This window comes from Curcuma longa, chromosome 2 (assembly GCF_044706935.1).
Source record: "Curcuma longa cultivar G26 ecotype Majalengka, Jawa Barat chromosome 2, ITB_CL_G26_1.1, whole genome shotgun sequence".
Lineage (NCBI taxonomy): Eukaryota > Viridiplantae > Streptophyta > Magnoliopsida > Zingiberales > Zingiberaceae > Curcuma > Curcuma longa.
The window spans coordinates 77880-93665 of NC_133862.1; the positions used below are offsets into that span (position 1 = coordinate 77880).

The 15786-nt window shown below is 34.0% G+C and overlaps 1 protein-coding gene across 1 annotated transcript; it reads left to right on the forward strand.

Annotated features, from left to right (window-relative positions):
* The first annotated feature begins 1041 nt into the window (after positions 1-1041).
* Positions 1042-1872, forward strand: LOC141821208 (nuclear transcription factor Y subunit B-1-like). The gene has a single exon (XM_074708603.1). The coding sequence runs from the start codon at positions 1215-1217 to the stop codon at positions 1671-1673; it is 459 nt and encodes a 152-aa protein (XP_074564704.1). The 5' UTR covers positions 1042-1214; the 3' UTR covers positions 1674-1872.
* The last annotated feature ends 13914 nt before the right edge of the window (positions 1873-15786 follow it).

Here is a 15786-nt window from a genome sequence, read left to right on the forward strand (position 1 = left end):
GGAGTTAATTTATAATATCATTACAAATTTAACGTCATTAAAAATATATTATATAGACTTTTATTCTAATAATATAATGAATTAAGTCCTAGGCTCCTTCATTAATTTATTAATTTATGAGTGGAAGGAGAGTTGAAACTTTCAAAACTCTCTCTCTCTCTCTCTCCCTCTCTCTCACACATGTCGAAATATTTTATCCCAAATGATAAATAGAAAGATATATGTTACTTAAGATTCTGGATTTGAGTTCTCTTAGCAATATGTATTTATTCACTGAGATGTTATTTTGATTTAAGTTTTAGCAATATGTATTTGTTGACTAAGGTGTTGTTTCGACAGTAGATTCTTATCAACATAGTGGTACCGTGCCTCTAAAAAATTCTTGAGAAAATTTTCTAATATGAAGTCGTTATAAAAAGTTTATTCACTATAATTTTAGTCCCCGGGGCATGGTGCTGCAGTAGGATATCCAGGTTATCACTTAGGCATCTGTGATTGTGTGTGGACTGACTGTTACTTGTATTTCTTGATTTATTTTGATGATCAATAAAAAATTTCTATGAGACCGAATCGACCATCCTCAAAAATGATATTTTTTTTTCTCTCTCACACACACAGCCCAACACAGAGTTTGGATAAGTGACTGGATTTGAGGCAGCACATGCACACGTGATAGATCTGCCTAGTACAATTATGAAAGCTTTAGGGAGAGGGGGGACCAATCCCTATCGCTATTGCTATGTGGGGTCCAATCATTGGCTCACCATCCACCATTTCCTGCACCCAATAATTGTTCTCACCTCACCTCCCTCGCCTGCCTTTGAATTGTCTTCCCCTCTCCTCCCCTCCCCTCCCCTCCCGCAGTGCCCTACACGGACGGAGGGACGCACATGTTGACCAGAATCTCCACCTCCTTAACCCATCACTACCTACCAAGTACCTCCACAAGTTATAACAAGAGAATCTTCCAAACCCTAACCATGGTTAATTTAATTATATGATCTCCTCATTAGACTGCTCCTCAACTCCTGTTCTCGATCGTTAGTTTTATCCATCATCACCTGGTATACATACATATATACGTATGCGAGTGAGTGATCGATCGAGCGAGTATGATAAGTTTATAAGGTAGACAAGCAGGAAGTGAGTTCCTCTCCTGATGGGCAGGTTTGAGTTTGACTACTGTGGCTGCTGATAGCATAGAGGGAGGCAGCATGGAGTCTCCTGACGGGAAGCAGCACGACTGCGCCGGCAGCAGTGGCGGCGGCATCAAGGAGCAGGACAGGCTTCTCCCGATCGCGAACGTGGGGCGGATCATGAAGCAGATTCTGCCCCCAAATGCGAAGATCTCCAAGGAGGCGAAGGAGACGATGCAGGAGTGCGTGTCGGAGTTCATCAGCTTCGTCACCGGGGAGGCCTCCGAGAAGTGCCACAAGGAGAAGAGAAAGACCGTCAATGGCGACGACATCTGCTGGGCGCTCAACGCCCTCGGATTCGACGACTATGTCGAGCCCATGCGAAGGTACCTGCAAAAGTACCGCGAGATGGAGGGCGATCGGGTGGCCTCCTCCTCCTCCTCCGGCGCCAGAGATCAAAGTGGCGGCGCGGGTGCTGCTCCCTTCTCCTTTCATCCCATGGATAGAAATAATTGCAGCAGCGATCCCTCTGCCTGAACTGCTTTAATTTTCCAGCTAATTTTAATTAAGGTACTCCGTCTTCTTCTTCTTCTTCTTCGATTCGAGTTGATTGTCGACGACCAAATTGGTGCTTGATTATATTGTTTGATCTTGTGTGACTGATTTATTTGCTTTCTATGTGTTCATCATGCATGTCTGACAAAGGAATTCCATTTATGCCCAGTTTTTCTTGATGAAGCTACTTCATTCGAGGCAATACATATAGAAATTATTTTCAGCTATTTTTTATGCCATAAAGGGTGGTCATTAAATATTTTAAAATTTTCATATATATCTTGTCATTTTCATATGCTGAAATGTTAATTATATAAAGTTAATTTATGAGAAAGTAAATGATGCAGATGACCAATATAATATATTAGATCTGTGGATAGATGATATATACTATGGAAGAATTCATGTTTAGAGCACAATTACCTTGTTTGATTGATCATAGCAGTCAGAACAATGATTTTTTTTAAAATTATATTTATTTGTTCTTTCATTTTCCTTTTATCTTCTCATATTAACAAAAGTAAAGGCACAGATGAAAGATTGTGAAACATAAGTGGCAATATATAATTTTATCTGATTTCTTCTTCATGGCAGGAATTCTTGAGCATGCATGTTTTTTACAAAATAAAAGGAAAACTTGAAGTTAACTAGTGCATGCTCCATGTTCATCCTTGGTATTCTTGTAACTGTAGGTGTTATTATTTTGTACAAATTAACTTTAATCTCATGATGATTAAATGGTTAACTATTGATTAGTGTGAAGATATCCTATAACAGCAATTCTTCAAGTTTATATATATATATAGTTTTGTTTATTGCAAATCCTGATCATATATATAATGCTCCTTGGACGTATACATATTTCTATTGATTTATGACAGCCTTGTATGCTAAGATTATATATTAGTGATGACAAATTGTGATTGTATGAAAGGATCACTAAAATTCAGATAAACAAAATAATGCTTTTAACTGATAATATTTGTTAGAAATTTAGTTTAACAACAATTTTGCAGTGGTTAGAGTTCAGATATTGTATCAAAAATAAGCAATAATTAAAGGAAGAAATTGCATTCATACAATTATTATTAGGTACTACTAAGAGAATTAAAATTCATTTAAATATATATGCTTCTCTACTCATGTCTATCAATGTAATATTAATCTAGTGGAATTTAGGCACCGATGGCAAAACCCTCCCATGGACTGTGCATTGGGATCTAGGAAGAATTAATAGGTTGTCTCATCTTCCCCAACACTTTAGCCATCATCTTGATCAATTCTATAATAAGTGATTAGATTGTACAACATGACTGAGAACTGTTTGTTATAAATATTTCCCACTACACTAGTGAAAGAAACATAATGCCTAGCTAGTGTTCCTCTAATTATAAGTACTTAGTTAAGGATTTGGAAGATTAATGAAATATATTCTGAAGAATTTAAGTTTCTTTGTTCCATTTATCTTATCTGATGTAGATATATCTATATATATGCATGTCACAGTTTGTCTGTCTTTTTATGCAAAGATCTGAAAGAAACAACTCTTTTAACTTTGTCGGCCAGTACATCTTTATACATAGAGTACACTAAACACTATGCTGTGGAGCACCAAGATATATCCGCACGTTGTTCCTGATCACTAGCTATATAGCTAGCTAGCTATAGCACAGGGCCATAATTTTTGTGTGCAATTATTATTTTCGTTAAATGAATTTTAATTCAGAGAATGCCACTGTGAATGAAGATTTTTTGTAATTTGTTTGTTTGTTAAAACAAATGATCCTTTGTGCAGTTATTATTTCCGTTAAATTAATTTTAAGATAAAGAATTCTACTGCGAGTATAGTATAGTTGGTATGCAAATTTACTGCCCCTCGGAACATGGTTGAGTTGGTTACTATGGGACAGACTTGTTAAAGTAGACAAGGATTGAATCTCAACGAAGTGAGGCAATGCCCTTCCTCGTAGTGGTTAACTGTAATTTTTTGATTTATCTTTCATAGATGATCGTGTGACCAACCATGTAAGGTCGCTGGATTGACAGATTCCACATTTTATTGAAATGTTAAAGTATGCAAATTTGATGAGGAATAAATGGAACCATTTGCGAACAAACTAAAGAATGCATCTACTACTTCGATTGAAAATCAAAAGGGTATTTATTTAAAGCTTATCTTATAAAACAATGACTCAGACAAGGGCATTAATTTGCCCTAGGTGGTATCTACTCCTAAAGATGTAATGAATGACGTGATGATACGACAGTAGGGCATGTGAACTTTTCTATTAGAACGACAACCACAATAGTAAATGATAGTCTTAAAAACTAGAAGACTATGTCGATATATAAATGATGTCTAAATGCATATACAATAAATAGATGATAGGGTTTGAAGACTAACTATTCTCTAGTGGCCAAAGGTAGTATGCATTATATTATTGTTAGGACTCGTGTGAGCAAGAGGAAGGGGTGAATAGCTCTGATCGTTTCTTCTTGATTGTGAGCTCGTCGTTTGAATGCACAGGAGAATATTTAAATCAAACTTGATGTCACATGCACATCACCTTAGTTTTACTTGGTATCAATCTCTTAAGGCGACTAATCCAAAGTCAAGTTCTAGCGATCTACCACTATTAAATCTTCTGCTTCTCGGATATCTTCCGAAGCGCAAGAAACCTCTTACAAGTTATTCTTGCAACAAACATAAGTAAATATAAAAATACAAATGAAATCAAAAGAAAATAAAACAAACATTTTTACACAAATGAGCTTTGCTTTGGATACGTGTTGTTACTTTGAATTACCTCTTGTTGGTCCAGAAATGCAACATCATTTCGTCCTCAAACCCATAAGAATTGACCCATTCTCCTTCAATTAAAACCCTACTTATATGGTTGTTGTTGGAGTTAATTTCCATCTAGCAATCGATTGCTTGTCATCACCAATTGATTGACACGTTGGATCCGACTGTTTAAAGAATATCTCTTGTTTACTTGATCAATCGATTGGTGAGCCACACCAATCAATTGATTGCTTTTAGTTGAATTGCTAATTGATTTGGAAGCCTTCTGTTCGCTGGTCATGGTCTACCAATCGATTGATGAATCACATTAATTGGTCAAGCAGCAAACCCCCTTTAAACCCTGAATTCTGGGTTTAGGGTTTACTAATCAATTGCTACTACTTAGCAATCGATTAATAACCCTATTTTAGCCTTTGCAAGGTTGAAATCTAATTTTACCTGGTATACGATTGACTTCAATCTACTAAGACTTTTTCTACCCAACATCTAGTTATCCGTGACATATTGAGATTTCTTGTTGCTGAACATCCGATCAACCTTGACCTACTAAGATTTTCATACTCATGTCAAGTGTCTGATTCTTTATGATCCACTTGGACTTCCATCATCTTCGATCATCAAGTGTCCGATCAATTGTGATCCACTTGGATTTTTCATTATGTCAACTCTCTGTTGGAGTTCCTATCACCAAGTATCCGATCAATCGTAATCCATTAGAATTTCTCTTATCATGTCAATTCCCTATTGGACTACTGATCACTAAGTGTTTGGTCCTCCATGACTTACTTGAACTTTTAATCTTGTGCCAAGTGTTCGATTCTCTATGACTCATTTGGACTTTCACTTGCATGTTAAGTGTCCAATCAATCGTGATCCATACGAACTTTCCTTCTCATGCCAAATGTCTGATTCTCCATGACCCATATTGCATGTTAAGTATTCTATCAACCGTGATCCACTTAAACTTCTCTATCGTCAAGTATACAGTCAATCTTGACCTACTTGATTCGTCTTCACTGTCAAGTAACAATCAATTTTGACCTACTTAACATCTAACTAATATATTGATCAAACATCGAAATCCAACTTGAGTCAAATCAAATTTGGTCAACCTAATTAACCTTGACCTTCGATTGCACTAATAATCTTTTCCTTTTTGATGTTTGACAATATATTTAAGTTAGGACAACTTATTAGCCCAACTTTCTTCTTCATCTTTATTCTCATGCCAAGGCATGAATGAGGGTTTCCTAACATAAATTGTAGGACCTCCCCCTTTGGCATACAACAAACTTTTTTTTTGTCATGATTCATTTATCGTATCCAATCCAATCTTCACAAATGAAGGTTACCTATCTTCCATTTTATCCAATGCTCAACCTAGAGCACACAATCCTTCAATCATCTCTTTAATCCTTCAAATATCCCCCTTTTATACCCTTTTCTTCTACAAAAGGTGGAATCCGCCACCCCAGCGGCTCCACACGGTACCGTCGGCCCTACGACCATCTGTGAGGAGGTAAATCGAGAAACTATAGTTGACCACGACGGAAGAGGGTATTATCTCGGCTTCGTCGAGATTCGAACTCTTGTCCACTTCTGCAACTCTACTCCGTTGTAACTAACTCAGCTCTGCCCCGGGGGCCCCCCTTTTATACCCAAATCATGCATTTAAGGTGGATCTCTCCCTCAAAGCATCCTCCAACTTCAATCATTGCACCAATAATGATTTTGAGTTCCTAAACCTTTAAGAAATTCTAAAATCCAAGTCATGAGGTTAAAGATTCAACCTTAAATCTAAAACTCCTCCTTAATTTCTCATCTTTTCCTTTTTAACATCCCTTTCTCATTTTCATCAAGAAAAAAAACTCTTTGAATACTCATCTAAGTATATCATAGGATTACAGATAGTTAAATTATCTAATAGTGAGCTTAACTAACTAAAATAAATTGATTTCAATAAAAAAATACAGTTATAAATCGATTGCTAATTACTAATAGTAATCGATTGATATAGACAACAAACGATTGATAACTGATAGCAATCGATTGCTATGTCTGGAACTGTAATTTTTATTTTCAGACCAAAATTAATAAATTCATAAGTAATTCTAAGTTTTTTAAAAAATCATGAAATTTCATACAAATATTACATATGTCAAATACTATCACAGAAAAATAATTTTTTTTATGAGAATATACCATTTCAAAGAATGGTACAAAGTTGAAAATTATTGAAAACTTCAATGTTTCACTCTAATTTTGTATCAATCTTATCAATAGTGATTCCTATTAACATATAAGCTTCACCAAAGGTTTTCAAAATAATTTAAAAATAGTTTTCAAAATCAATTTCCAACCATGATGTATGAGCTAAATGCATATGACTTACATATTAGTTTTCCTCATGATTAACCATATAAAATCGATTTATTTTGATGAAAGTAAAGCTTATTTTGATGCACCAAATCAACATCTCGAGCTTTGTTCATCCTTCTGATATCTCACTTGTATCTAATGTATCTCAATACACATATAAGTTAACCCTATGATTGTCAATTAATGTCATTTTTGTCCTGCATAAGTTTTCAAAAAAAAATTATCATACTCTTCTGCATAAAGGTGGAATGCCACCTTACATCAACCCCACGACCATTTGTGAGGAGGTAAATCGAGAAACTGCAGTTGGTCACAAAAAATTATCATACTCAATCGATGCATGTATGACAAGGAAATATCAAACAACATTTGATTAAAAAGAAAAACATAGTATTATGTCAAGATGAGTACATGGTATATTATATTGTTATGGCAAGTGATAGGGCACACAAGCATGGTAATATAATAGAGTAAAAATACCTAGATTTTAAATCTAAACGTTATCATCTAATCATTATGCTAAATACACAATTTGACATAAGTGATCCTATCCCCCTCAAATATGCTAAAAACTCACACTTGACACACTTTACAATTCTATTCTATTTGTGCCAATTTGATTAATCTCAAGACCTCAAATTCTTATTGGCACACTATAAAATCCTCAAGGATAAAATTTAAATTTTCATTCTCAAGATATTACAATACCTTAAAAATATCTTTAAATGTCAACTTCATATGATTGGGTTAACTACCCTTTCAATTTGAGTTGACACATCCTATACCCATCTAGTGTGAAGAAATCATACTCTTAGAAACTCAATACCTATTAGAGCTCCTTAGGTGTACTAGGGACAACCTTCCTAGATATCTTCCTAATAACTTTTTGAGGCTTCTTAGAAGCCTTAGTTATTATTGTCTCATCAAGAGCAACTCTAGGGATGACTTCTTTTATAACCTTGACTTGACTCCTAAATTTAGGATCAGTTCCATAGTTATATAGAACTCTATATATATATATATATATACATATATATATATATATGAAGCCATGTTCCTTGGACTTAGGTTTGTATTCTAAACCTTTCTTACCCTTAGATGACTCTTATCTACCTAAACTTAAATTTTATTTTTTTTTGACCCTTTGAACATATTTTCCATCTTCCTAAGGGTTTTTTTCTAACTTAATTAGTCTCGACTTCAAGACTTGATTTTCAATCTCCAAATCCTCAAATTTTGATTTTTCATGATTGCCTTGGCCATTTTTCTTTCTAGGCATATGTCCAAATTATTTAAGATTTTTGCCTAGATTATTTTCTATATTTCTATCCTTAGGTAAGATTGTTCTAACATGATATGACCTAAAATTATCCTTGGATTTATCATGCCTTCTATTTTCCTGATAATATGCATAAAATTCATAAAATTTAAGTCTATTTTAAGTCTAGCATGATTTTTATCATGGCACAAGAGAATTGAATTATTAAATGATACCTTAGGAGCTCTTCATTGATTTGAACTCCTTCCTTTGTTCTTAGTTGGATTCCTCCCCCTTGGACATTAATTTCAATAATATCCTTTTTGATTGCACAAGAAGCATATTATGTGCTCCTTGTCCTTTCGTATCACGGCTCTGATCTCCTTTGATTTCTCCTTTATCCATGGTGTCACTTGAGCCTTCTTCTTCATCAATTTAGGACACTTGCTCTTGAAGTGTCCTTTTTTCTACACTCGAAACAAATGCTATGATCTTTATTTTTAACAATAGAAATTGTTATATCTTCATGAGTTGAGCTATCTCCGCTCGTAGAGGTGGCACCCTCTTCTTCCTCGTTGGCTATGGATGTATAGAGTTCTTCTCATTCTGATGTCAAAAGCCTCTACCCCCAATCCTTGAGGTTGACATTTCTTCATTATGCTCCTCAAATGTTGAGCACATCTCAATCTCTGAGTTCGCTTGTTCTTGAGACAATGAGTCCTCGAACTCATCTTCATTTTGTGCCAAGGTTGGATCTTCATTGAGCTTGGCCAACTTGCTCCATAGCTCACTTGCATCCTTGTATTTATCTATCTTACACAAGCTATCATTAGAATCAAATTAACTAAGATTTTGATTACCTTGTCATTTATCTCAAATTTTTGGATTTGATTTTTAGTCCATTTGTTCTTTTCAAGGAGTTTTCCTTTGTTATCCATTGGAATGTCAAACTCTTCCATTAAGGTAAACCATTACTCTATGTCCATCTTGAGGAAGTTTTCCATCCTTGCCTTCCAATGCTCAAATCCTCCCAATCCTAATGACGTAGGTATTCGAATGTCATATCTGAATCCATCCCAGGGATTCATCCCAAAATTTGAGCTTCCTTTGCGGTTGTCTTTTTTCAATGGTTAGTCCGATGACTTATAATTATTGAAGGGCTCAAAATCATGCCTTCTTCTTCCTCCTCTAGCTTTGTGTTCTTTTCGACGGTTAGTCCGATGAAGAGTTGCCTTACTCTGGTACCATTTGTTAGGACCTGTATGAGCTAGAGGGGGTGAATAGCCACACTCGCTTCTTCTCTATTGCAGACTCATCATTTGAATACGTAGTGGAATACTTAAATCAAACTTGATGCCACATGCACAACACTTTGGTTTTACTTGGTATTCATCTCTTAAGGCGATTAATCCAAGGTCTAATCCTAGTGATCTACCACCACTAAATCTTCTCCTTCTCAGATATCTTTTGGAGGCGAAAAAGCCTCTTATAAGTTGTTCTTGCAATAAACACAAATAAGTATAAAGATACAAATGAAATCAAGAGAAATTGAAACAAACATGTTGACACAAGTGGGTTTTGCTTTGGATGCTTATTGTTGCTTTGAATTATCTCTTGTTGGTCCAAAATTGCAATAGCACTTCATCCTCAAATCCTCAAGAATCGGCCCCTTCTCTTTCAAGCGAAACCCTACTTATGCGGTTGTTGTTAGGGTTGATTTCCATCTAGAAATCGATTGCTTGTCATCACCAATTGATTGTCACATCGAATCCAACCGTTTAAAGAACAACTCTTTTTTACTTGACCAATCCATTGATAAGCCACATCAATCGATTGCTTACTTCCAATCGAATTGGCCAATTAATTTGGAAGCCTTCTGTTTACTCGCCACGGTCTACCAATCACATCAATTGATTGCTAGCCACTAATCAATTGTTGACCAACAACAATTGATTGGTCAAGCAGTAAACCCCTTTTAAACTCTAAATTTTGAGTTTATAATTTGTCAATTGATTGTTGTTACCTAGCAATTGATTGATAACCCTATTTCAGTATTTTTAAGATTGAAATCTCATCTTGTCTGGTATCTGATTGACCTCAACCTACCAGGACTTCTTCTGCTCAACATCTGATCATCCATAACCTATTGGGACTTTCCATTACCCAGCATCCGATCAACCTTGACTTGCTAGAACTTCTACACTTATGCTAAGTGTCTGGTCCTTCACGATCCACTTGAACATCCGTCATCTCCAATCATTAAGTATCCGATCAACTGTGATCCAATTAGATTTCTCATTATGTCAACTTTCTATTGGACTTTTGATCACTAAGTGTTCGGCCAACCATAATCCACTTAGATTTTTCTTCTCATGTCAACTTCATATTGGAATTCTGATCACCAAGTGTCCAGTCCTTTATGATCTACTTGGACTTTCCATCTCGTGCCAAGTGTCCGGTTCTCCATGATCCACTTGGACTTTTTCTTGCATGCCAAATGTTCAATTAACTGTAACTCACTTATATTTTCTGTCTCATGCTACGTGTCAGTCCGTCATGATACACCTAGACTTCCTCATGCATGTCAATTGTTCAGTCAACCATAACATATTTGAATTTTTTATCTCGTGTCAAGTGTATGGTCCTCGATCCACATAGATTTTCCCTTGTATGTCAAGTGTTCGATCAACCGTGACCCACTTGGACTTCTCTACCATCAAGTATGCAGTCAATCTTAATTTACTTGACCTTTCTTCATTATCAAGTATCTGGTCAATCTTGATCTATTTGACATCTAACTAATATATTGATCAAATATCAAAATCCAACTCAAATCAAATCGAACTTAGTTAAACTGGTCAACCTTGACATAAGAACGATTGCATCAACAATTATGACCTTGTACAATGCATTAATTATTAGGTGCTCTGAAATATCCTACAATGAAGGTGTGTCGACATTAACCTCAATAAAAATGAGGGTAAATTACTAGCCTGCCTACAATCTGACTAGCCTACCTACAATCTAAATGCTCCATAATGATTTCAGGGCTACAAAATATGTCTCTAAGTCTTGATCTAGTATGAAATATTGTATCACTTATCTGAGTCAAGTTATGATAAAATTCAAAACATAGGTCTAAGTTAATAGGATGCATGCAATAAACTAGATTTACCAAAATTATAATAATCTATAATTTCAATAATGTTAGGGCAATATTCACTAAAAATTGTAGGGTCCAAATATCTAGTATATAAATATTCTAGTGTGAAAAGATAACCTTAATTCCTCACTTAACCTAGAGTCCTAGCTAGGATACAGAGAGGGAACAACTTCGTCGGTTTGTGCCCTAGGTTTTAATTTAATATTTCTAAAATGTATAAAAAATAAGGTACTAATTAATTAATTAAAATTACTGAACTTAAAAATTAGTTTAGGGCATTACTTAGGCATTTTAGAAAGTACATGGGTCAAAATTGAGAAAAAAAAAAGAATTGGACATTTTTAGAGGATTGAAGGGTTGTTAGAGGACTATTTATATAGGGAGTTTTTAGTCGCTTGGAAATGTTAAGTCGATTCAATCTCCCAAAAAACTTTAAGGGATTGATCGCCTAGAAAACTATTTCAAGTTGACTGCAAATACCAATTTATGCAAACATAATAACTACATCCCCAATTTTGGAACCCATAACTTGTTCGGTCACTCGAAAAGGCTTTTTCAGTCGACCTAATATGCCAAATTAATTTGATTTGTGTAACCCTAAATTTGTAGTTTTGTAACCCTAACCCCTAGGGTTTATTTGATTGTCTGAAAGTAATTTTCGATCAACCATAACCTTATTTCTCATAACTTCAATAACTATCACTAATTTTTTTTTATCAAAATACTTAGGTTCTAAAAATAAATTTTGAAAATATTTTATCATTTCCAACCATGAGTTTTGAGCTCGATACTTTTAGTCATAAGCCTTCAACAAAGTTGGTCATTGTGGTGGTCAATATTGATGTAAATTTTGGTTCATTTTAATGCACTATGATAAGAATTTGGAACTAAAGGACGAAATTGATCAGCCGCGCACCGTCCCTACGCGATCCCGGGTAATGGTACAACGATAGGACATCCGACTGGTTATGATCCAGGGACTCATGATTCGATCCCCAGTTATTAGATGATAGAATCGATTGTGTGAAACTGTTAGATAGTAAATTATGGGCATATCGCGCGGGAGATATATAAATATATATATATATATATATATATAGTTTTATTGAAGTGTATTGTGAAACTGAAGTTGACTGTTTCACACTGCTGCTACTGCGGTCGAGGCCTGGGTGTCAGGATGGGCGTGTCCCGTGCTAAAAGAGAGTAGAGGCCTGTGAAATGAAGTACCGACCACGCGTCCCCAGACTCGATGATCCATTTCATCGAACACAGTGCCGTTGCCAGTTGGCAAATGTCGCAGGATTGGTGAGTCAATCTGGAGCTGGAGCTTGCTTGCTGGGGAAGGATGCAGCATCATCGTGGGTGGCAGCAAAAAGCAGGGCCAATCGGCAGTGAATTATCATGTCACTGCTGCGTTGGAATATTTGAACCAACTGTCACACCCACCAACTAGTTCATTGGTTACTTCCGCATCTTGGCAACGACCATCGAGGTATGTTGTTGTAGTAGGTTAAAATTTAAAAATAAAAATGGATCAATGATGCTAACGATCAACTACCTGATGATTTATCTTAAATACTCATGAATCCCGGGGCAATGGTGCAACGGTAGGATCGAATTATAATCTGACGGTTCGATCTCCAACTACGGCGTATTTATAGGAATCAAATGGAGAACGCAATCAAAGGACCTGATGACCGCCGTATGCGCTTCCCGACTTTATCCCTGGAACTTAAATAGGAAACGCAATCCTGGACCGACCACTCATGATTATCATTTTTTTTTAAATACTCATGATTTATTAAAGAATATTTTTTTAATAAAATAAAAAATTTAAGAGGTTGATTATTGAAATGGAATCATATATATTTTTGAATTTATTTGGATAATTAATAAAAAAAATTTAGTGTTCGGATAAATTATTTTTAAAATTAATCAGATTAAAAAATTAGATGTCTAAACTATAAAAAAATTTAATAAGATATTAATGAAGCGGCATCAATTTTTTTTTAAAAAAGAAATTACTAGAAAAATATATGGATTCATATGCACTACTAGGATATTTAAATTATAATATTTAAAAAAGATCATATAGTTTTTTTTTTAATTTGTGAAAGGGCGCATCTAAAGTTTTCGAATGCATAAAAGACACACCTTTTTTTTTTTCAAACACACCTGATTTCCATCCCCCAAACCATGTTTTCTTAAGCATCCTAATTTCAAGCTAATATCTTTGGATATTTCTGGTCATATATAGACTTCAAGCACCTCAAAAACCTATAGCATTTGGAATGATCTGATCAAAACTCTCTAGATTCATAAATAATTTTTGATCAAAATCTATTAATGATGGACCTAAGGAATTTATATTTTTTAAAAATTAGCATGTAATGATAAATCCCAGTTAACCCTATTGACTATCTCTTTAAGTTTTCCTGACTACCAGAGTAAATCGGGAAGTGCATTAGACGCCCAGCATCCTTTGATTGCGCTCCCCATTTGAAAAAAAATTTCTGTAAATATGTCGTTTACCGTAGGTGCCTGAGTGACAACCTTGATGTCCTACTGCGGCACCATTGATAAAAAAAATTAGCATGTAATGAAAGAGTTGAGTGTGGAGAAGATAAATATGGTGTGTAAGTCTCGTTCTAAGCCTCGTAAATAAAATTATGATTGCATACCAAGTGACGAATACTGTACTGTTGATTTCGAAAGATCAGTACCACTGTGGTGTTATTCTGCACCATAGTGGTGTTGATTTTGAAAATCAACACCACAATTGTGCAACTTTAGTAATTTAGATTTATTGAGTTTAATTGAATTAGAAGTTTTAAAATTGAAATCAACCTGAATTATCTGAAATAATCAATTTTTTAAAAAATAAAATAAAATTTTGAAATAATCAAACTGAATTTTTGAATTTGATCGATTAATTCAATTTAATCAAACTTTTGCTACCCTTAGTTACGTTCCTAAATGAAACGAAGATGCAGAGGCTCAAGAGAGTTCTTGGATGAACTGATTAATTAAATTAGTTTTAATTAGATTTCCATTTTGTATAAATCTTGGAGAGCGCAATATGACTACTCTTGCATGCATGAAATGAATGATGAATGCATGGTAAATGAATGGGACATGGTTGAATTGGTTACTGCGAAGCAAATTTGTTGCAGTGGATAAGGATCAAATCTCAGCAAAGTCGAGACAATACCCTCTCCTATAATAGTCAACTGTAATTTTTTAATTTACTTTTTCATAGATAATCATAAGACTGATTGTGTGGAACATCTCATAGATAATAAGCATGCATGAATGAATGATGAATGCATGCTTATTAGTTTATTTTTCTTGTGATCCGTGATTAATAAAGACTTGTATGTTTGGAGTTATCATATTATTTAGAAGTTTTTAATTTTTCATGAAGACTCCAATATTAAAAATAAAAAATGGACAAATTTAAGGATTCATGGTTGTAATGATGTAAATGTATAATAAAATTAAATTCTTGGAAGTCCTTATTTTTTTTGTCAAAATTTATTGATAAATTTAAAGAGTTCAAATTTTTAAAATATAGATATAAATAAATTTCAAAAATTATTTAGAATGAATAATATTAATTTAATATCAATTTTAGATTAAGATCATCAATAAATTTTTAATGAAAATATTTAGTAAAATAATTAAAATTTTATTATTTTTTTATTTTTTATAATTAGATATTAATAAATAAAAAATATTTTTAATTTTTTTATTAACCTTATTTTGTATTTTAAATTTTTTTATTAAATTTTAAAATTAAAATTAAAATGGATAGATTTAGAGAATTATCCTGAATTTAATGATTAATTTTTAAAAAAAATAAATTTGAATCATCAATATCTTTTATATGAAATATAATTAAGTTTTTATTTTTTTTTTAATTTAGGACTAAGAGAGAAAGGAGAAGAGAAGAGAGATGTTTATGTGTATCCAAATCAAAACACTATTATTATTATTATTATTTTGAATTATGGCTTGGATACTTTGGAAAAGAATAATGGATTAGTTGTTGGCAGCAGTATAATGGAAAATAAATTTGCTTTTTAAGAATTCTGAAAGTAAAATATTATTTTTTAGAATTCGATAATTTTAAATGCGTCCTTTGATCAATTGTCATTCGTTTTTAAAGATTACGATGTGATGCTGTGAAAATATATCTCTTCATTGGACATCAATGATGAAACTCCCTCTTATCAACCCGTATCAGAGAACGTCAAAGATTTCTAATGAAGTTCCTGATCCGATATTCATGCTAAAAAAGAACAAAATGCAACAAGTGAAGAAATAATAATAATCCAGAGAGGCAAAGTTAATCTAATCAAGGAGTGACACATCTAAACACAGTTGTTACAATGGAAAACAACTAAATTATCTACAGCTCAATGATACATGGCTAGGCATCATTTGATAGATATGGGAATCCTCTAACAATCATTTCAAGCTTAAAAAA

What these genes read in the sequence shown, in the direction of transcription:
- LOC141821208 (XM_074708603.1), top strand. Translation starts at nt 1,215, where the DNA reads ATGGAGTCTCCTGACGGGAAGCAGCACGACTGCGCCGGCAGCAGTGGC.